The 24,227-nt window shown below is 33.5% G+C and overlaps 1 protein-coding gene across 1 annotated transcript; it reads right to left on the bottom strand.

Annotated features, from left to right (window-relative positions):
- Window positions 1-12,977: 12,977 nt before the first annotated feature.
- Window positions 12,978-16,089, bottom strand: LOC140831535 (uncharacterized). The gene is made up of 4 exons (XM_073195286.1): window positions 15,839-16,089; window positions 14,355-15,752; window positions 14,053-14,245; window positions 12,978-13,675 (listed from the first exon to the last, which is right to left on the bottom strand). Exons 1-4 carry the CDS (start codon window positions 15,986-15,988, stop codon window positions 13,077-13,079), a joined length of 2,340 nt encoding a protein of 779 aa, XP_073051387.1. The 5' UTR covers window positions 15,989-16,089; the 3' UTR covers window positions 12,978-13,076.
- Between the last annotated feature and the right edge of the window lie 8,138 nt (window positions 16,090-24,227).

Here is a 24,227-nt window from a genome sequence, read left to right as displayed (position 1 = left end):
AATTAGTAATTCTCTCCAAGTCAATGTCAGTTGACTAATAAGATAAGTTATGTGTGGAAGGAAGCAAAACTGACAGATTGAACACTAAAAAATGACTAAGTAAGAAAAATAATTGAGTTATCAAGAATATGCTGACTAAAATATAAATAACACAAATATGTTTATGGATGTTCAGAGATTGGATTAATTCTTACATCATCCATTCTTCTTTGTGGTAAGGATGCTCTGTCACGACCCGGGACGGGGGTTGGTTGACACCGACGTTGCTCTCGAATTTACATTCGAAAACAACAAGCCTCAGAAGTACAGAATTTCAGAAACCAGTTTTTGATTCATAATAATCATTGTCTGTTACAACTCAATGACAATTGTTTTACAGCGAAAATGTAAAACCATAAATATTTTTTAAAATATATATTTGCCGAAATATGATAAAAAAACATGTTGCCGAAATTTGAAGTAAAATAAGAAGAGAATGATAAATATATTATATTTGTAATGTTTGTATGTTTTAAAAAATTGGATTTACACTGTTTTAATTAGTTATAATTCAACCGTTTGATTTACAATTGATATCATAATCAAAGTCACACGTTTGATTCCCATTAATTTTGAGAACTAAAATTGTTTAGGAAATTGATTGTTGGAAGACCATGTTATCAAAAGTAGGGATGACAATGGGCCGGGGGGGCAGGTTTGTCATTACCATCCCCATCTCCGAATTCCATCCCCACCCCGATCACCGCTTTTTCGGGTTCGGGGAATTCTCAAACCTGAAACTTCGGGGATCAACTTCCCATCCCCGTTTAAAAAATATTAATATGGTAAGACGAGACGAATTCGGAGATTTTCTCAAACCAAAAGTTATTATTATTATTAGAGATAATATTAATATCAATATTAATAATAATAAGATTATTAATATTTTAAAAAATAATAATATTATTATATTATTAATATTAATAATACTATTATTTTATTATTGATATTATTTTCGGGGCGGGTTCGGGGATGGGATAGTAATCCTATACCCGCCCCGAATTACATCGGGGATTTAAAAAAATCCTCGAACCCGAACCTAAACCCAAAAAAATCAGAGATCCCCATCCCCGTTTCGGGTTTTCCCCGCGGGGCCCCAAACCCGTGGGAAAAGTTTCCATCCCTAGTTAAGAGAGGACCTGACCTAGTTCGATATGAAAATCAGGGTTTGGTTAGGTGTTTTCTGGTTGGACATGATATCCAACCCTAAAAAGTAACCAGGTTTGCGTCGTTGGTTGACTAGAAAATTTAATTTTTTAAAAAATATATAATTAATAAATATTTTCTTCATTATTTTGAATAAACAATCACACTAGTTTGTCCAAATTTTTGTTGTGATAACAACTTTGAATTTAGTAATTCTCTCCAAGTCAATGTTAGTTAGCTAATAAGATAAATTATGTGTGGAAGGAAGCAAAACTGACAGATTGAACACTAAAAAATGACTAAGTGAGAAAAATAATTGAGTTATCAAGAATATGCTGACTAAAATATAAATAACACAAATATGTTTCTGGATGTTCGAAGATTTGATTAATTCTTACATCATCCATTCTTCTTTGTGGTAAGGATGCTCAGCAGAAAACTTTTGAGATTACAACTTTTGTCACAACCCGATTCAGTAAGATTTTATCACTGTCTAACTGAAACTTCTAGTTTAGCTTACTTATTTGAACAACACTGAACATTACACCAGCTATCAGTTTACAACTATTTCGAGATGAAAAATATTAAGCACAAATTGATCCTCAATGATTTGATATAATACCTAAGCTTGTGCTAAGAAGTCTTGATAGCAGTTGGACTATTTAAAGCTTGAATATTTGAACTTTTGCAATGATTCCAGATAGCCTAACTGATTTAAAAGTTTATTTATTTATAGAATTGGATCCAACAGTCAGTAAAATCAAATATTATAATGGTTCCAAATATGGTAGCTGTTAATTCCGTATTTTTTCACGTCACTATATCTTTTGACAATTTGTACAATATAGATAGTGCTTGCGGATTCTGACAATTCAGAGGCTATTGGTATAGAAGACTTTATCCAATAATTCAACTATGTAAATATGACTTGTTTAACTGATTCTTCAGATAATGTCTCTTCAGTTTTGCTCAACTATCTACTAGTCCAGTTGGTCTTCAACTGTCAGTTCGGTAGAATTAGATATAAATTAAGCTTCAAACAAATTTGTCTTACAAAACTTTCAGTTTAGCTCATGTTCAGTTTAGTTCAGCTGCGTAGACACTGAATCAATTTTGGAGGATAAATCTTCATGAACTTTGTTTACTTTAACTGCTAGCTCATGACTGGAGGTATAAATTTGTCTAAAAAGAGCCCGAGCAGTAAGAACTTTATCAATTTTCAGTTTGTACAAAGAGATGTACACACTAATAACCTCATTGGACAAGTGTGCCATTTTTCTTAGAAGTTTGTCTAGAAAGATATCAAGAGAATTTTTAGTATTGACCAGACTTCTTCACAGAGTGGGGAGACTAAAAGTGATGGAAGGAAAAATAACAGTGATATTATCCAAAATGTGGTCTTCAGTGATGTTTAGTTCTGGATACAGAGCAACACTTGTAATGTCCTTAATTGCTATAGGTTGAGATACAACCATGGATTGATTTTGATTTGAACTGAAGGATGATCCTTGTTCAATCATCACAATTGGTTGAGCTTGAAAAACTTGTTCAGTTTGGAAATAAGATTGAGTGACTGCAAGTTCAATCCCTATCTGATTCACTAACTCTTGAACAATCTCAACCAATATTGTTTGCAGCTGACTCTTCAACAATTCATCTCCACTTACTGGTTCAAAAAAGGCTACATCTCTAAATTGTTCCTGTAATTATGCAAGAGTTTCACAAGTTGATCCAGAAATGTTGAAAACTTCATGGAACTAGGCCTATTCTTCAGCTCCTTCTTCGTGCATATCATTAATATGTTGTTGTGCAATAGAGTTCATGACTTCATCAATGATATCTTAATTAGAGGAAAAGAGGCTAGACTTTGATTATGCTACTGGATGATGATTCATCCTCATGTGTGTCTTCAGTTGGGTGGATAAGGACCATATCAAACTCTCCTTTAGGATTGGTGTCAATTAATATGAATAACTGATGGACACAAATTTCATATGCAAAGTGATAGATCTTTGTCCAGTTGATTAAGTACAACAATTCATCGAATGCATTTAAACTGATTGAATCATAGTTGGCTCTGAGTTCCGCATAGATTGCAGTGAGCTTCTTAATTTGCAAGAGATCCACCATGTAGTCATTGCGTTGAGTGCTTCTGCAATCACTACAGTCTTGACTTATTTCAGAAGTGTCTTTTCGAGAAAAATAAACTTATTTAGATTAGTCTTCTTCTTCAGTTTCTTGGTGAAGGTGACTGTTCTGAACTCAACCCATTCATCACAGAACTCAATCTTGGCTTCAGCATACAAATTTGCTGCATGAATTCGTAAGTTAATTTTAGTTTGAACTGCAGATATAGACTCATTTTTTGGAGCATCAATCACGTTTTCCTTTCCTTTCCCAGAAATTGGTTTCGTGGTAAAGATGGAATCCGGTTCCTGACTTGGTATACTCAGCTGGTTCCTTAATCACAACTTCTTTGCATGGAGTAGGAGGTGGGAGAGCAGATGACATGAGAATAACCCTTGCAAAGGCAACCATGACTATTAGCTTCAACTTCTCTGCTAGCTTGGCAGTTGTCTCGTCATTAGTTTTCTCAACACGTGGTTTTTGGGAGGGAGCAAGGCTCTTGAGTGGAGTAGTTTGATGTCTAGTTTTCAGAGTCCTTGGCTTCTTTGGATAAGGAGTAAAGGTGGACCAATTTTCTTTTTGTCTTTGGAGTCTCATTCTGACTGACTTTCTTCTTTGATGCCTTTTTGGTCTCAGCTAGTTCTTTTCCTAATCTCTTTCTTAACAACCAACATCCCAACTTTAGAGATGTTCTAGGATTGTACCTTTGTCCTGAGAGATATAATATTGAAGGTATTGAGATCCTTGAACTAATGGAGAGTGGCTGGGTCTCTGAGCAGTTTGCCTACGAACGATTTTTTTAAATGTACAAATCAACCAATGAATTTTATGAAATAAATAAAATCAAGTAGTTAGGTAAATCTGAAAAGATTTAATGAGGAATAAAATAAATCATTAAGTTAATTATTGAATGATAAGATTAGTTAGACTAAGAGTGTATCTGTCAGTTTGGCTATAGAACTAAATTGACAGTTAAAAAGAATCAAAAAGTGCTGACTATTGTCTTATCAGTAAGGCTTTGAGACTTAATTTTCCTGAGTGAAATAATAACACATTTTAAATAAGTCAATAAAACATTGCTAAAGTAGGAAAACTTATTCTCTGCAAGTGGTTTTGTGAAGATGTCTGCAACTTGTTGCTCAAATATGAAATGATGACGAATGCTAATATGCTTAGTCTGAGAATGCAAAACTAGATTGTATGTGCTATCAATTTCATTAGTGTTGTCACAGAAAATTGGCGACTCTTGAGCATTGATCCCATAGTCTCTTAGTTGTTGTCATATTCCTTTTGAAGTTCTCTTATCACTTTCAATACAACTTCCCTGTTGCTATATACTTTTCTAATAGCAGTTACCTTAATTACAATGCTACTGACTCTTTCATCAAAGTCTGACATAGACTCTCCAGGCTTCATCTTGATGCTATCATCTTCTGTGTTGCGATAGATAATTTTTCTCTTTAGTTTGATCATTGCCTTCACAGAGTTGAATAAGTTTCTCCCATATTTCTTTGCCAGATTTTTATATCTTGATCTTGCTGAATGTGTGTTTTTTTTCTCCAAAGTATTGTACAATATGTCTTTAGCCACATATTTCAAGTTTGATTTCTTGTTATCCTCACTTGTCCATTTAGTTGTGGGATCGGTAACTACAACAGATGTATTAGCTTTTATTATAGTAATTGGTCCATCAATAATGATATACCACATATCATCGTCGTATGCAGCTAAGTCTTGCATTCTAATTTTCTGATCATCAAAATAATCTTTGGAAAACATGAAGATCTTATTGAAGGAGACCATTATATAGATATCGTTCAGAAATGAGAATTAGCTTTTCTACGATACCACTTGTTAAGATCGGATGATTGGTTATAAGGGGTTTGACTAACAATAACACTAGTGTGTCCAAAATTTGGCTGGGTTAACAATTTTGAATTTTGTAACTCTCACCAAGTCAATGTCAGTTGGTTATTCAGATAAGTTCTCTGCGGAAGTAAGTTATACTGATAGTTTGAACACTCAAAAATGGCTAAATTATAATGATGAGTTATCAGTAGTAGACTGACTGAAATGAAAATAATACAAATATGTTTGTTGATGTTCGGAGATCTGAATAACTCCTATGTTACCCTTTCTTCCTTGTAGGAAGCATGTTGACTAGAAGACTTTGGAAATTACAATGTAAGGACCCGATTGAGTAAGGCTTTATCATTGCCTAACTGAAACTCGTAGTTTAGCTTCCTAACTTAAATAACACTGAACAATACACTAATTACTAGTTTACAAGTATTTCAAAATGAAAAATATTAAACACAAATTGATCCTCAATGATCTAATATAATATTTAAGTGTGTGCCAAGAAGTCCTGAAAGCAGCTGAACTATTGAAAACTTGAATATTTGAACTTATCTGATGATTCCAGATAGCCTAACTGATTTAAAAGTTCTTCAATCTACAGAATTGGGTCCAACTATCAGTAAAATCAAATATTATATCCGTTCTAAATATGATAAGACATTAATAACGCCTTTTTCACATTACCGTCCTTTCTGACAATTCGTACACTGTAGCTAGTGTTCACGGATTTCTGACAATTCAGATATTGTTGGTACGAAATACTTTATCCAATAATTCAGCTTAACTCCAAGTAGCCTAACTGATTTTTCAGAAAATATTTTTTTTTCATTTACTCAACTATCTTTTAGTCCAGTTGGTCTTCAGCTATTTCTTCGGTAGACCTATATATTGGTTAAACTTCAAACGAATTTTGTCTAACAAAACTTTCAGTTTAGCTCATGTTCAGTTTAATTCTTTAGTAGTTTATCTCAATATCAGTTCAGTATGACTCAATTTGTTAAATCACCAAACTAAATTGATCCAACATATTGTATGTTTCAAAAAAATTATTATTATCGTATATTTATATCATAAATTTTCGTCATTTAATATTTATTTTATAGATTGTTGGAACATTTCATCTTCGCAATCTTGATTTTGATGATAACAAAACTTGTTTATTTGTTTATAATGAGTTACCTAAGTGCGCATATACGGGAACTGATCAGGATTCGAACTGATCAGGTATCAAGTCAAAACTGAAGCTATCGAGACGCAAACTGAAAACGTCAATTGATTACCCAAACTAAATCAGTTCAACTGATACATCAAGAGTAGTTCAACTGATTGTCCATCTGATAGACAGTTTAGCAGAAGACCTTCAAAAGCCCGGCCAACTGATGAAGAACCCAGCTGACTAGTTCAACTGAAAGAGTGAAATCAGTTCCACTGACGAGTCAACTGATTTCACCAGCCCAACTTGAAGCGTCTGCTTATTCGTTTTGCTTAAAAAGTACTAGAATTTTTTTTTTAAAACCTTACATAGCATCGGCCGAACCACGTACAAAATTACTTAAAATATTTTTGACATCATTTTAAAATAAAACAACTAACTAACATTTTACTAAATATAAAAATAACATTTGAAAAGTATAGCCCATACTATAACCTCTCAAAAATCACTCATAAATAAATAAAATTCATAAAAATATTCTTAACATAACTTAAAATCATAAATCATAACTAGTGCGGAAAACTAGCGTCGGTCCTCGGGTTATGTGCACCTTCAGTCCAGTCAGATCAACCATCAAGACCTCCAAAAATATAATCATCATAATCACCTGCATCAATCACACCTAGTGAGTCTAAAGACTCAACACGTCATATCCTTGATAACAAATACTACATATACAGATAACAAACAACAGTGAAAAATACTTGTACTTAAAATAACATTTTCATGAAGATGCATAAACTTCAAAACATAAACATTTTCGTAAATATTTTCATTATGCATAAAACCTTAAATAAAAACATTTTCATAATCTTATGCATAAACATTTTCATATGAGCATAACATATTCATATTTGTATCCATATTCATATCAACATATTCATGTCATCATATTCATGTTCATGTTTGTTGAATTCAGATGTGATTGTGACTCGTATTCTTAAACGTATTGGGCGATGGATCCATCTAAAGAAAACCACAGTACTGGGCGGCGGAGACACCAGCAACACTCTCACCGGTCAACTGGGCCTTGGCCTACGTATTAACATATTCGTATTCGTATTCATATTCGTATCAAGGAAACACGATCGTCGGGCTCCCACTGGGACCATAACCCTCACAATATTTCCAACATGTAGTAGTCACAATCCCTTTACATCCTTCAACATATTATCATCACTTAATAAAAACATGCATATAATATCATTTTTTATTTTGAAACTAAGCATTCAACATGTCTTTTAAATGCCCATATTAAAATCATAAAAATCATAGACATTTAAAAATCATAACTTAACATATTAAAAATCATAAACATCCATGAATATTTTAAAATAAACAATTTTACATCATAAATGTTTAAAATAAACATAAACATTTAAAATAAACATTTTAGCATATTATATCATAAAACATTAAACATATTAACGTCTTAAAAATCCATAACATATACAATTGAAATATTATCATATAAACATCCATAATCATTGAAAATAATCATATTAGCATATAAAACAGCATTACGGGCACTGCCATGACGTTTACTAATTTTTAGGTGTAAAAAGACTGTTCTACCTGTAGACATAAAAGTTTACGTTTTTGACTTTTTATTAATTCCATTGACTCTAACATGTCCCAAATAATTATTTAAGCTTACATAAATATTCTCGTATTTTTATTTGACATAAATCGATGACTTTTAATTTATTCTTTAAATATAACATATTAATGCGTTTTAATCCCGAATTAAACAAAACCTTAATATAAATTCCCAAATTGAAAACTTAGACTTATAATAATTATTTAAGTTTAAATATAATTTTTCATAATATTATAAAGCATAAAACTAGGCGTTTCAATCAACTCATTAATAAGCGTTTCGTGCGGCGATTAAATCCCAAATAAATCCAAAACTCATTATTTTGATTCCAATTTTAAATATAATATTTTTAAGATTTATTCTACCCTTCCAAGTCATGAACCACCCCCGTGGACCCATGGATTCATTTTTAGCCTTTTAATATTCGTTTTTGACACCCTACCGAACGCACCGAGCCATCTCCTAATTTACTCGAGTCACGCCCGAGCCACCTTGAGCCAAAACCTAGCCAACCCATCTAGGCACCTTCCTGACCAAGCCCAATCCCTAGACCAGCCCCTTAAACCCTCGAAAAGCCTGCTGCACCCTACACCAGATTGCATATGTGTGGGTGTGTGAGGTGTTTTCTTGTATTGGGACTCTCCTCCTCCTAAGAACCTTACAGCCACCAAACCATCTACTAGAACTGACCCTCACCGAGCCTAGACCACCCTCAGACCCCGCCTAACCCAGCCCAGGCCCTCGAACCACAACCCTCAACCCACGCACAAACCCAGCAAACAAGTACCAGATTTGCACACACTTTGTGATCTCCCCTCACGTTTTGCACCTCCAGCTGAGCCAGCAGCGAACCCTCTGGAACCAAACTCAACCTAGACCCCCTATTGACCCTACTGAACCCTTAGAACCTATGGACTTGACCCCAGTTGAAAACCGAAGCCACACATCCCAGCAACACAACCTGGCCGAGAAACCCGCTTGCACTATAACTCTTGTTTCTGTTGCTGGGCCTCTAACCATAGAGCCACTCCTTGAACCAGCACCCCAAGCACTCTCTTAGGACCCTAACCAATTGACCTACCCCAGCTCAGAGCCCCCAGCCTGAGCCAAATCTTCCTGCCATGTTCCTGAACCCTGCGCAACTACCTAACAGCTCACGGGTTGGAGTCCTGGCTTGCTAGGACTCCTTCCCAGCCTCTTGTATCGAGTCCTAGCGTGGCTAGGACTCTTCCCTTGACCCCTCACGGACCCTAGCCATGCCCTGGTCCCAACCAAACCCAAACCAAGCCTAGCATCAACCCTTGAACTTGATACGATCACCCTAAGACACACACATACGTGATTACTGATTCCAGCTTCTATCATGTCTCGTGTGCAGCATGTTAGTGCATCCTAGGACTCTTTAAATTGTGTAAAAACAACCCTTAGACAATCCCTAATCATGGCAGCCCCTTTGTGTATGGAAACAACAATTTTTGGAATCAAAACAATGCCTTAAAAACTCATGTTTGAACAAAAACGAAAATAATTAAAAAGTGCAGCTTGTTTTTCATTAAAAACATAATTAAATAAATAATATGGTGTGATGGACGTTTGAAGGAAAGAATGTGGCGTGCCTTTGTGTATTTAACGTACGAAAAAAACGTTGACGATTGAAGAACGACGACGAGGGACGACGCTTGAAAACTCTAGCAAACTCTGATGCTTTTCCCTTGACTAACAAAACTTTTCCCATGCCTTTTGCTTGTGTGTGCCGTGTAAATTTGAAAGAAAGAAGAGTTTTATTGGTTGGGGGAAAGTGGGGGCGTGTAGTTAAAGGGTTTGGGGTTGGTTAATTACATAATATATAGTTAATTAAACACTAATTAATCTTTGGCCCATTAAGAGCTTAATTAGGCCCATTAATGCTTAATTAATATATTTAAAAGATTTAAAAATAATTTTGCTTAAATAAGTTTGTGAATTTATTAGCCGGGTTGTCAAAACGTTCGTATTTTTGTTGAAAAACCAATACCGATAAAATTTACGTCCCGACGTATAAAATCACTGCAAAAACCCCATATTTTCAAAAATAAGAAAAAGTATCGCCCATATATTAGATAATTAAAAACAATTATTTATTAAAAACATTTTCTATTTTTCAGCCCTCGGTATCCGTTCCTCGATCGCAACTCGATTAACTTTTTAAAAATACATTTTAATGCAATCATGTAGAAAAATATATTTTAAATATGCAAGTATGCACAACATAATTAATTCATGCAATTAAAACGTTTAATTAAAATACAAAAGAATTTAATAATTGCATGCACGTGGTTTGCGTGGACTTTAAAATTTTTCGGGGCGTTACACAACTAGAGATCAGTTCAGATGACTAGTTAGGTGCATTAGTTAGGAATCAATCAGTTTACATAACACGATAATCTTATTCAACGGAATCCAGCTGTGTGCACTGAGAAAAAGTTATTGTACGATCAAATGTACAATAATGAACGTTGCAGCAAAGCTTAAAGACAAAATGTTCCAGCGTAGATGACGGAAAAATCGAGACAAAAATCTCAAGGAACACATTCAAGCTGCAACAGATATAATTATTGAGTCTCACTGTACGATCAGTTTTCTGCCTATAAATAGAAGATCAGTGATGACCAATACAATAACAAGTGTGTGAAGATACAGAGAAAAAAGGGCACACTTATTGCATATCAGCTTTCAAGAAGCAATCAGCCCAGAGGAACACTTCATCGTGTTATTAGCTTAGATTAGAAGCACAGTTTCCTCAGTATGTGAGATCACTTTCATGTTATATCAGAGATCAGTTCTCTCTCACACACACACCACCATTCAAATATACTCTTGCACAAAGATAATAAACTTGTGTATGTAGTATTTGAAAGACAGATGTTAAACAAGTGTTGGCTGGAAAGTAATGCCTTCAGTCTAGACTAGGAGTTCAGTTAGACAGTGGGTAAGTCCTAAGCTGGGTGGGTTTGTACAAGGGGTTGTATAAATCAAAGTCTTCTATTGGATCCTACCCGAGGTGGTAGAAGGGATGACGTAGGAGCAGTTGAAATATACGAACATCCATAAACATATCTGGTGTATTTAACTGCTTAACTTTCGTCTTAAAACTTATTTGATCAGTTCAGCTGATATCAGTTCAGTTCTCACCATAACTGAACTGATACACACTATAACCGATCACCCTTATTTCAGTTATTTACTTGCACATGATATAAAATATATCAGTGTTTCTTAACGAATGATTATTTCGAGTATTTTTTCTTTGGTTTAAAACCAAACTCGATCTAATTCATCGATATATACATTCTTAGAACACGAGCTATTGCAGCTCTTGGAGAAAATTGTGTTTGAAGCACCTCAAGGTACCTAGCACACGATCCTTCATACATTTTTTATTTGTTTAAATAAATTTTTGTTTGATTTAGTAAATATATTTTTAATTTTCCATAATTTGAATTTCAAATTTAAATCATATATAAGGGATGTTTTGTTATAATGTGTTTTAATTTTATTATTATTATTTTTTTGAATTTTTATTTAATTATTTTTTAAAAATAAAAAATAAAATCGGGTTATGTTGAATTGATCAGGTTGAGTTGAGTTAGTTAGTTTCGGGTTTATTTTTAGAGCTTTCGGGTTGGTTCGGGTTTGGTCGGGTTCAGGTTGAATTGTTTTTAATACTATCATGTGTCAACTCGACCCGCACCCACATGAATTGATATCCCTAAAGAGCAGGTCTCCTATGCAATGACCTCACATATCTCTATATATGTGAGATGAGTCGATCTGATTCATACATGCAGTAAAAATAATAATTTTGACATAAAAATAATATTTTCACTCAATTTAACATATATTACACAATATACTTTTGACATAAAAGTTAATATTTTTCATCCAAATCAACATATAAAACACCATATTTCTTAATAAAATAACTAAAAAAATGATAATTTTGTAGTAAAAAAATAATACTTTAGATATAAAATATAATATTTTTCTTGAGCCGAGTAGAAGATCCGTATCATAAAATTGATATGTGATACATGACATAAATTTTTGTATTGTTGGCTTCCAATAATACACCACTTAAGGGAGCAGTTAATACATGCCGTTTGGTTTATGCTATTTTAAAATATTAGAATTGTATCACTATCATTAGTTATAATTTTTGATAAAATAATGGAGACTTAATTACACACATATTTTGTATTTACATGTCACTTCCGTCGTTTCAAGCGGCGGATCCACTATTTTTGTTTGCTATTTTTTTTGTTTGTTTTTAATTTAAGTAAAACTAATAAAAACATGTTAAAACTACGAAAAAATAAGTAATAGGAAATGAATTCATGATAATAATAATAAGTGTGATATTGAAAATAATATTAATGATAAAATTTTAAAAATTCAAGGTGGTTTTTCTATAAGGAAAAATAAATAATAGCTAAAGCTTAAAAAATTCGATTAATATTGTAATTCACACAAACAATCTAGGAAGTTAAGTTGATTCCCGAAATAAAAAATTGATATAATAATCACACTTTATCATCTATATAATACGTCATCAATCACATATTATTTTAATATAAAACATAGTACTTTTTATTTAGTTATTTTTGCAAAGAATGAATTATTTGTCTAATGTACTGATTTTTTTTCCTTGTTCAAATAATAATTGAAAGAGTTTTCCCTTTCCATTCTAAAATTTTAAAAGTAAAATCCCCTTCTATCTTTCTTGTTAATTTTTTTTTTCACAAGTAAGAAACATCACACATGCAATTCACCAGGAAAAAAGGGCTTCTACAATCTTGCCTTATTGCAGATTTGTCCCACCACAAAAGGAAATAAAAAAGAAAGATTTTGATTTCTCTTTTTAGACATTTTTTTCGGATGAGTTTGTCACATAACCTGTTTAATATAAATTTATTTGGCTAGCGTGATTTGGAGGTTATCGTGTTAGCCTGAAAATTTACTTAATGCTCACAGAAAAATAGTGAATGTGGGTTTTCAATTCATTAAAAAAAAAACGAATTAACGGAAGAAAATACTAAAAACTCAGTTGAGATTTTATAAAACCAACTTCCTCCTAGGCTTTTGGCAGGACATTGAACTACTTCTGCACGCCAATGCTGCCAGATCTTCTATAGTCTCCCCAATCAAATCCTTGAATATCATCCGTTCCGTGTCCAAGACAGCCCCCGATTTCTCCGTTGGGCCATCTGCCCAACTGGTGGTCGCATCCCCTGCTGATAAGTCCTTCTTCAAGACACCGCAAATTACACCAAACAAATCCTGAGCTGTGTTTGGTTCCCTAATTCTTTGAAATTCAGACCAAACTTTGTTGAGCGACGACTTAGTAACATTGTGATCATCCCGAGAAGCAGTGTTCCATGGAGGCAACTGTCTGTTTCTGTCAAGAATTTCAGTGGTTGTATCGAAAATAAGTTTCCTTTGGACCCTGGAGGCTTTGGATGTGTCCTTTCCCTTGAGATACTGTTGCTTCTCCAGAAGCTGGAAGACATCGGATTTGTCGGATAGGGAACGGGACACCCTTAGGATATCCGATATGTACGAAAAATCAGAATCATCCAAGGTTTCTCCGCATTTTGATCGAATAGGCGAAATAACAGGACTCCATATCTCTTCCACCAAATCAATAGATTCATCTGTTATATTGTCCAAAAGCAAATAAACTAGATCAGACAGAAACGAGCCTTGGGATGTAAAGCACACAACTCTCAAGTCTTGATCAACATTGTAGATATAGTACTTGGAATTGGAGACACTAAAGTACTTTCGCGATGTGATAACTCGTAATGCAAGAACAAGCTTATTCCAATATAGTTTTCACAACTATTAAACTATTACATTTGCATGAAACCCGTTTTCTTGAAATTAGCTGGAAAAGTAACTGTGCACCCTTATCAAACAAGGACCAGATTAGTATAGAAAATTTTCAATACAAGTAGACAGATTACCGATGACCTATGAATTTTAAGAATCAAGATTGTGTAAGAGAATCTTATTGGTTAAGTATCTATACCTTTGAAATCAAGATTGCGTTTGGTTGTAACAGGTGAAGGGGTTAATGATTCGTCCTTATAGAACGACGAATCAAGAACTGACACGGGACTCGGCTGTGTATCTGTTTCATTCATCTCTGCTGTGCTGTTAAGAAGCTTGTCGCATCTTTCCGATAAATTCTTCCCTTCTTCGTATACCGTAGTCTTCGACCTCTGCAATCAACATTTGTTTCGTGAATTATGGCAATAAATTGAAAATCTAATGTTAATTATTAATTGTAATTATAATAAAAAAAAATCACAAAATACTGATTTTCTCTACCTCTGTATCAGTTGATGTAGTGAAGCTGCTCCAAGAAATTGATGAAGATTCATCAGCTACAGCAATGGCTGTCGTGATTTTCTCTTTGTGTTTAGTCTTAGAGGCTGTTTTCTTGGTCCTATGCGAACCGCCATTGGCCGTTTGATCTGGTCTGGTTCTTCTTGGTTTTCGCATCGGTGACTGGTTTGGGGCGACTCTCTGATTCTCCATCGACTCGTTCAGCCTTTTTTGGATTCCGACGCTCGAGGGTTTCGGATTGGTTGGGAATTCTGGCCGTCGCGTTTTCGCACTGCCTTCATTTCGTGTTGTTGGACTCGACACGTAGCGCTCCAGGCGGGGATTCACCGATGGTGAATTTTCTCCGGCGAAACTAAAATGCCGGCGAACGTTACGACCGTGATTCCCACCTTTTAACGGCGAATAATCACTGCCATATCCCGTAGACAAAGTTGAAGTTGGCAATCGCGAAGGTCTAATTAAGACGATCGGTGACTCGTCGTAAACAAAGATGCGGCGGTTGGCTTGATTTGGGCCCGACGGTTTGTTTGAATGCAGGAGACCTTTGAGCTGCAAAGCTTCAAGGATTTGTTTCAAGGTCTCCAAATCTTTTGACGCCTTGTCGATTCCTCTCATTTTGAGTCTTTTGCAAACCTCTCCATATTGGATTGATACAGTTTGTTTAGGCTCAGGGAAAATGTCTGCCGAGTCGAATAAACATTTGCGGTGCTGCGAAGCTCTCCATGGAGTTGGCGGGGAACCGGAGCTGAACAGTGCAGTCTTGTTAGAATGCTTCCACGATTGATCCCTCGGATCTTCATAATCTGCATTCAACTGGGTATTTTCTTTCACACCGTCGATCATAAGGGAAGATTTCGATCGACTTGGCAGCTTGGACAACGTATTACCAGCTTCTGTGACGAATCGAGAGTGAAAGATATCTCTCGAGGCTCTTGATTCGGAGGCGGATCTCCGGAGCTCAGGCTCAACTGAAACAGGCTGCGGCTCCAGACCCATGAGCCTGGCAATGACACTGGGAGACCGCTGCCGATATCCATCAGATGTATCATCGCTTCCAATGCCACAGGACCGATTCGCCATAGGCAAAACGGAGGCGACTGTGCGGATCTCTTTGGGATGGAGGCCTCCCTTTGCATCCATTGTAGCTCTGCTGTCGAGCGACAGTCTGGGGGAATCTCTGTAGAAATTCCACGAGGACTTACTGACATCTTTCAAAGTAAATACAGGCAGCGGAAGAGGTGATTTAGGCGGCAACACAGCAACATCCAACTCCGGACTCGTGGGTGCGGATGAATGCAACTGTTTCGTGTCACCCAATTCCCTCGAATTCGCGGGCAGTGAGGGAGCTGATATCTCTAAATCCAAAGTTGTATCAACAACCTTAAAAGCACAAAAAACATAATGAATGCAACAAACTTTCGATCGACAAACAGAACAATAAAACGTAGCCAAGAACACAACAATACCCGTGAAGAAGGGAGGCGCTTGGTGGAATAGAGGCGTTTCCCGGTCAAAAACTGATGGCGATAAAAAATTTGAAGAAAACCCGCCATGCAACCCATTTGTCTCTCTGTTTGCATCTCCAGATTCTGCTCTTTTGCATGCCCCACAGCCATTCCCAAAACCCTCCCGGGGATTTTCCAATCTCTTTTACAAAGAAGTTTACTTCACATGTGGACTTTCACTCTCTATTTTTCTACACTTTTGCTGTTAATGACCAACTCCAGCTTTATGCTCATTTTAAGCAAGGTTGGAACAAGTCATTAGGGTACGCGAAACTTACCAGCCGGTTATTTTAACTTTGCTCGTTCGTTACCATGTGCAGTGTTGAAATAACAACAATATCCCCCCTTTATCATTTTATTTTATAAAATAAATAAATATATATATATATATATATATATGAATTAAAATAAATAAATATATATTTACATATATATATATATATATATATATATATATATATATGAATTAAAATACATAAATTTATATTATATACTCTATTTTACACAAGAACTTGGGTTTTTTCTTTTTAAAAAAATTAATTTTAAAAATAAGATATATGGTGGAATTTTGCAAAATTGATGACAGTGTCCACCGCCAAAAAAAATTGAATTTTAAAAATAAGATATATGGTGGAATTTTGCAAAATTGATGACAGTGTCCACCGCCAAAACTCTGCTTTATTTATTTTATTTTTTCATCATTATTATTCTATTTTTTTTTTCGAATTCATATAAGAGTAGGTCTCTTGTGAGACGGTTTCACGAATCTTTATCTGCAAGACGGGTCAATCCTACCAATATTCATTATAAAAAGTAATAATCTTAGCATAAAAAATAATACGTTTTCATGGATGACCCAAATAAAAAATTCATCTCACAAAATACAACACGTGTGACCATCTCTCACATGTTTTTACCTTCATATAAATATTTTATTAGTAAAATATGAAGATTATATACAAAAAAATAGAGTTGCAACTCAAATTTAATAATTTTAAAAATATAGCACTTTAAATGGTGCCCTCTCAACTAATTTTTTTTTTTAAAAAAAGTGGATCGACACGCATATACATCTTTTTTTTTTAATTTTATTTTTAAAACTAAATCAACATATATTTAGATAAATAAAAGATTTTGTTTTAAAAAAATAAAATTTACAAATTCAAAAATTTTACATATGAAAATTCAAGAATTTTAATATTTCAACTATTATTAATATTTTTTTATTAATCATACTACTAATAATAATAAAATAGAAAATAAGTTGATGAATGCATATATAATTTTTTTTTCGCAAAATTAAATTAACACATATTTAAATAATTATTTTTTTAAGAACAAAAACAAGTTCAATTTTTTTAGAAACATAAATTAATCAATATTTTAGAATAATATATTTTGAAAAAAATTGATTGACTGACTCATCATTAAAGCGATCTAATTTTCAAAGAGTATGTTTATTATGAGACGGGTCAATCCTATTGATATTCACAACAAAAAGTAATACTCTTAGCATAAAAAGCAATATTTTTTAATGGATGACCCAAATAAGATATCAGTCTCACAAAATACGACCCGTGAGACCGTCTCATACAAGTTTTTGCCATATTCAAATTATTGAACTTAACTCTTATTTTTTACTCATAATCTTCCTATTTTATTAATAAGATATGTGTCTAAATTCAATAAAAAATAATAATAATGAAAAAATAAAAATAATTGTTGTAAAATAATAGTTGATACATTTGAATTTGAAATAATAGTTGTAAATATTGAAAATTAGTGTGTGATGATATACGTAATGATGAGTTTATTTTTGGATAATTTTCAAAAAAATTCTATAAATAGGTCTTTCAATTTGTGAAGAAAACACAAATGAAGTAGAGAAAAAATTTTATAAAGTTCAGTTTGATATATTTTGTGAGTTTGAGATATTTACTTTTTTACCGTAAATTTTTACTTTTAACACATTATCAGAACGAACCTCGAAGGTTCGGTTCCATATTTTTTCAAGCTCCAAAACACAAGAAACAAGTAAAAATATTCAAAAGTAAAAGTATTTACTTTACTGTTTATTTATTTTTTATTGTATATAGTATTTAATGTATAATATCATATTATTTTATAAAAGAAGTCTATGACACCTCATTATAATAACGTGATGTCATTACATTGCTTATATAATTTTATTATATTACTGCTTAATTATTGTTTATATATTGGAATAATATCATATTATTATATAAAAGGAGTCTATAATACCTCATTATAATAACGTGATGTGATTATTTCACTATTTATATATTTTTATCGTGTAATATAATAATTATATATATATATATATATATATATATATATATTTATAATGTCACAATATTATATTAAAGGAAAAACTGACACCTCATTATAATATTGTGATATGATATACATAATTATTTAAACATGATTAATATTATATACATCATACTATTACCATAAAATTTACATATATATACATTTATTTTTAAAGATTTTGTAACGGTCATAAACAACTAGTTTTTACCCTATAAATATGACTTCACAAACACATTCGATCACTCCAAACTTATTTTTCCTCCCTAAAAATTTTCTTCATCAAAATTTTCGAAGAAGAAGAAGATGGCTCTTTCAAGGATATTTTGTATAATTTTTGGTTATTATACTCACTAGTCTTATATTTATCGGAGAATATCCGCATCACATTTTTTCTTTTTTTCTAAGAATGCTTGTACTTATAATCTATCTGTTACTTTTTATTGCCATATTAATAAATTTAGATCTTAACTAATAAAATGCATTATTATTTTATAGTACCACATTGTCAAACTTGACAAAGCTCGAATTTGTTGAGCTCGACATTACAGGAAAAATTATATACCATGGACTCTCGATGTAGAAATGCATCTTGAGTTATTGGGTCTAAGCGAGACCATTAAAGAAACTGGTATATCTCATCGTAAGAAAAAGAAAAAGCTATAATATTTTTACGTCGACATCTTGATGAATGTTTAAAATGTGAATATCTTATCGAAAAGATCTCATTGCTCAGTGGAAATGATTAAAAGAAAGATTTGAACATATAAGAGAAGTTATGCTTCCGACCGCCCGTGATGAATGAAATATGTTGAGATTTCAAAATTTTAAGAAAGTCAGATTACAATTCGTCGATGTATCGAATAATCTCGTAATTAAAATTTTGTAGACATGAAGTTACGGAATCAGAAATGCATGAAAAAACATTTTCACATTCCACGCATCAAATATATCTCTACAGAAACAATATAGAGTTCGTGGATTTGCGAGATATTCTTAACTTATTGTCTGTCTTCTTGTGGTGGAAAAGAACAACGAGATGCTAATGAGAAATAATCAGTCCCGATCCACTAGATCAACAACATTTCAGAAGTAGATGCTGTAAGTAAAAATGAATTTATACCTCGAAACCAAAATCAAATTCAGAGACAAGGTTTTGGTCGAGGTCGAGGTCGTGGATGTGGACGTGGAGGTGGTCGCGGTCGTGGTCGCGGCCTTGATCGTGAAAACAATCGAGATAGTTATTTTTATAACTCATCTCAACAGGGCGTCACGAACAACCCACTGAAAAGGCATCTTGAGAACATGAGTTGTAATGAAAATCACTCAAAATGATTTGATAGTTCTTGTTTTAGATGAGACACTCCAGGACATTGGTCTCGTATTTGTCGAGCCCCCGAGCACCTTTGCAAGCTCTATAAAGAATCGATAAAGGGAATAGAAAAAGAGACAAACTTCACTGAACGCAGTGACCGTTTGAGTGATTCAACTTATTTTGATGCTGCAAATGATTTCTATGGAAATGATCAATATGCTGGTGGAATATAAATGAAAATATTGATGCTGCAGATTTTCTCTTCGTTTTCATGAAAACGAACAATATATTGGTGAAATGTAAATGTAAAATAATTTATTTTTCATGTACTCATATAATAATGTTTTATTGTACAATTATGATATGTATTATATTTTTCAATAAATTACATATATATTGTTAGTAATTTTTTCATTGCATATTTTTTTTTGAAGTTCAAATATCGAAAATGCTATGAACAAAGCTAAACAAGGAACTAATCCTAATGGAAATTTCCATACCTGATAGTGGTATGACACACACTATTCTTCGAGATAAAAGATATTTCTTTGAACTAAAACCAACAAAAACAATCGTGAATACAATATCAAGTCCTGTAGACTTGATAAAAAGTTGTGGTAAAGCACATTTTTTGTTACCGAATGATTCATATTTTTTGATAAATTATGCTTTGTATTCACCACAACCGAAAAGAAATTTGTTGAGTTTTAATGACATATATTCTCATGGGTATAATACTCAGACAATAAATAAAGGAAATGAGAAATATATGTGTCTTACCATATATAAATCAGGAAAGAAATATGTAGTTGAAAAACTACCAATGATGCAAGATTACTTGCTCAAATAATAAAATTGTAGAATCAATTTCTCGATCATACAATCAAGAAAATTATACTTGATAATGCTGGTGAATTTACTTCTCAGACTTTCAATTATTATTGTATGTCAATGAGAATCACTGTTGAGCATCCTGTTGCTCATGTACAAACATAAAATGGAATAGCTGAATCATTGATTAAACGTCTACAACTGATTGTTAGACCAATGATTATGAAAACAAAACTCCATGTTTCTATATGGGGACATGCAATTTTACATGCTGTTGCATTAATTCGCATCAGACCAAGTGCATATCATAAATACTTTCCATTGCAGCTTGCATTTGGTAAAAACCAGACATTTTTCATTTGAGAATTTTTATATATATGCTATATGTGCCTATTACACCGCCTCAACAAACAAAAATGGGACCTCAAAGAAAGATCGGAATTTATGTTGGTTATAATAGCCCATCGATAATTCGATATCTTGAACCTCAGACAGTAGACGTGTTTACAACACGTTCTGTTGATTTTCATTTTAATGAGGAAATCTTCCCAATGTTAGGGAGAGAAAAGAAAAATATCGAAAAGGAAATTATATGGTATACATCATCATTGTTACATCTGGATCCAAGAACTAAACAATGTGAAATAGATGTACATTAAATTGTGCACTTGCAAAGAATAGAAAATCAAATACCAGATACATTTACAGACACAAAAGGGGTAACTAAATCATATATACATGCTGTAAATGCCCCTGCTCGAATTGAAATTCCAAAGAAACAAATTGAAGACACTCATGATGTCATTAAACGCTTGAAGCGTGGAAGACCAATCGGTTTCAAGGATAAAAATCCTCGAAAATATAAATGGCATAGAGAAACACGATGATCCCAAAATAGAGAATGATATTCCAGTAGAAATACATGATGATGAAAATATACCGTCAGAACCACAAACTGATGAGAATCGTGAAATATCTATCAATTATGTTTAGGGGTGGGCGTCGGTCGGTTCGGTCCGGTTTTTCTCTACCATGGTTCGGTTTTTCGGTTTTCGGTTTTGAATATCTCTAGTCCAAAACCAAACCATTTTATTACGGTTCGGTTCGGTTTTTTCATATTACGGTTCGGTTTAGACGGTCGGTTCCATACGGTTAGCTAAAATTTTGTTAAGAAATAAAATTATACGTCACTTTATGCCTCTAAAATCTAAATCATAGTATTTGTCAAACATTTAATTTGTGAGACTTAATCTTATATATATAATGTGTTGTGTGCAAACATTTCATGCGAATATAATAATAATATATAACTAATTAACTATGTAAACACCGAAATGCTTGAATCCAACTGAATATTCAGTAATAGGAAATGTAACAAAGTGTCAACAAGATCGAATGAAACTCCACGTCTGACAATCCCAAAACAGTTCGTATGGCCATCTCCTTCAAAATATTTGAACTTCCAATTCTCAAACTCTAAAATCCTGTTTAGCAAAAAAAAAAAAAAAACAAAGACATTAAATTCATTACAATTATAAATTGATTATGAATCACAATTTTGAAGTAATAACTTAATGTAACTAATTGCAAAGATCTTCAAACAAGAAAGATTGGTTTTCAGAAAGAAGGAGATGGCCAGAAAGAAGGAGATGGCCATACTCAAACAAGAAAGATTCAAAAAATCACGAACCTTTTAGTCTATATTCTAAGCTCTGCGCGATGGAAAGTGAAGAAATCCAGAAAGAAAAATATCGTCAACTACTCAACTCCGAATTCCGATTACCACTCACTGTGACGGGGTGTGGGAGAAAAAAGAAACGATTGGTTTTCTAGGGTAAATGATATTACCTAATAGGCCCATTATATATAAACAATCTTATATTTAACAATGGTCAATGGCCCATTAACATAAAAACCCAATATTTAACAATAATACGGCCGGTTCGGTTATTCGGTTTTTTCGGGGACTAAAACCGAAAACCGAACCGAAAAACCGAATTGCATAAATTTTAAAACCGTAACCGACCGAAAAACCGATAAAACCGAACCATTTAAACCGAATTATTCGGTTCGGTCGATTTTTTCGATTTTTTCGGTTTTATGCCCACCCCTAATTATGTTGGAACTTTTCAAGTTCACAATCTTGATTTTGATGTTAACAAAACTTGTTATTGTGTTTCTAACATATTTACCCAAGTGTGAAGTTGTTAACACAAGAAGCAAATTGAAACCGAATTCTGCACAAACTGAATTTCTGGCGAGCTTCGGTGTTTTGATGATATCTACCAGCTGGATGATTCCAATGACAATCCGCTAATTGGACTCATCAGAAAACTCAATTTAGAACAAGTCTATTTCACGTAAGTTGGGCAAAATCGGATGCTATCATGGTCTAACTGATCGCTCGATTATCGAACTGATCACACGAAAACATCAATCAGTTGGGTTTGAGAAGCTACGGTATTTTGGTCATATCTCTCAGCTTGGGTATCGAAATAAAGCGATTCAGTATACGTTGGAAATATAAGACAAAGATCTACAAATCATTTTCAGAATTCAAAGACTGAATCGAAGCTTACGATGCTGATAAATGACGATGAAGCTACTGGTTCTGCACAAACTGAAATCAGCCAGCTGAAACTGAACCAGCTGCTGACCAGCTGACCAACCAACTGAACTGAATTGAACTAGCTGCTGACCAGATAAACTTAACTAGCTGCTCACCAGCTGAACTGAACTGAACCAGCAGTTGGCCAACTGAACTGAACCAGCTGCTGACCAGTTGAACTGAACGACCAGTTGATTTGACCAGAGTTGACCCGTTGACCAGCAAGCTGAATTTGACCGTTGCAATTTCAGAAACAGTACAAAAACTTTCCAAACGATCATATTCTTGTGTCTAACATATATATAATTATTGGTGCTTATAAATGCAGCATATTGAAGCTCAAACAAGAGCTTTTGAAGAGGATTCAAAGCATGAGCAGTTAGTATGAAGAAATCAGTTAGTTGAGAGCACAAGCTCTTGTGTGAGGTTACATTTGAGATGTATACTGTAACTGACAAATTCCTCACACACGATCACTCACACATATACAAGAGAGTTGAAGTTCAAAGATTAGTTGAGTGAGTCTTGCACAAAGACGTAAAACTTGTGTATGTAGTCTTTGCATATGAAACATTAAACAATATGCTGATTGTGAGGTGCTGCCTACAATCTTGAGTGCCAGGAGTTTAGTTTAGGCAGTGGGTAAGTCTTAGCTGAATGAGTTTGTACAAAGTGTTGTATAAACAAAGTCTTCTAGTGTATCGTTCCCAAGGGGAAGATGGGGTGACGTAGGAGTATTTAAATCTCCGAACATCCATAAACAAATTCGTGTCTATTTGTTTATTGCATTTACTTATCATTTTCATAATTTTAAAGATGCATTGTTGAAGCATTTTATGTGTTCTTCAAATTCCAAAATATTGTTTACCAAGTGTTTGATAAAATGCTTCAACAAAATATTTTTTCTCATTCAACTTGCATATATTTTAAATGCTTTACAAAATATTTAATCGGTTTCTACGAAGGATTATTTCGAGTATCTTCCACTTGGTTTTTAACCAAACTCGATTTAATTCATCGGTGTTCAATATTTCAAAAACCGAGCTATTGTAGCTCAACGATTACCCCCTAGTCGATCCCAACAAATTATATTAATACTGGAAAAATATGGAACCGAAAAGATATAAAAGAAATTGATGAGATATTTTCATTACAACGTGGCATTTGGCATCATAAATGACAATGAAGATCATGAACCAATATCATTTGGTGAATGTAAAAATCGACAAGACTGGATAAAATGGAAAGACGCTATCCAGTTTGAA

The sequence above is a fragment of the Primulina eburnea genome, chromosome 1 (genome assembly GCF_022965805.1).
Source record: "Primulina eburnea isolate SZY01 chromosome 1, ASM2296580v1, whole genome shotgun sequence".
NCBI lineage: Eukaryota > Viridiplantae > Streptophyta > Magnoliopsida > Lamiales > Gesneriaceae > Primulina > Primulina eburnea.
The sequence above is the reverse complement of the archived record's forward strand: the minus strand, read 5'-3'. Positions and strand labels throughout refer to the sequence as shown.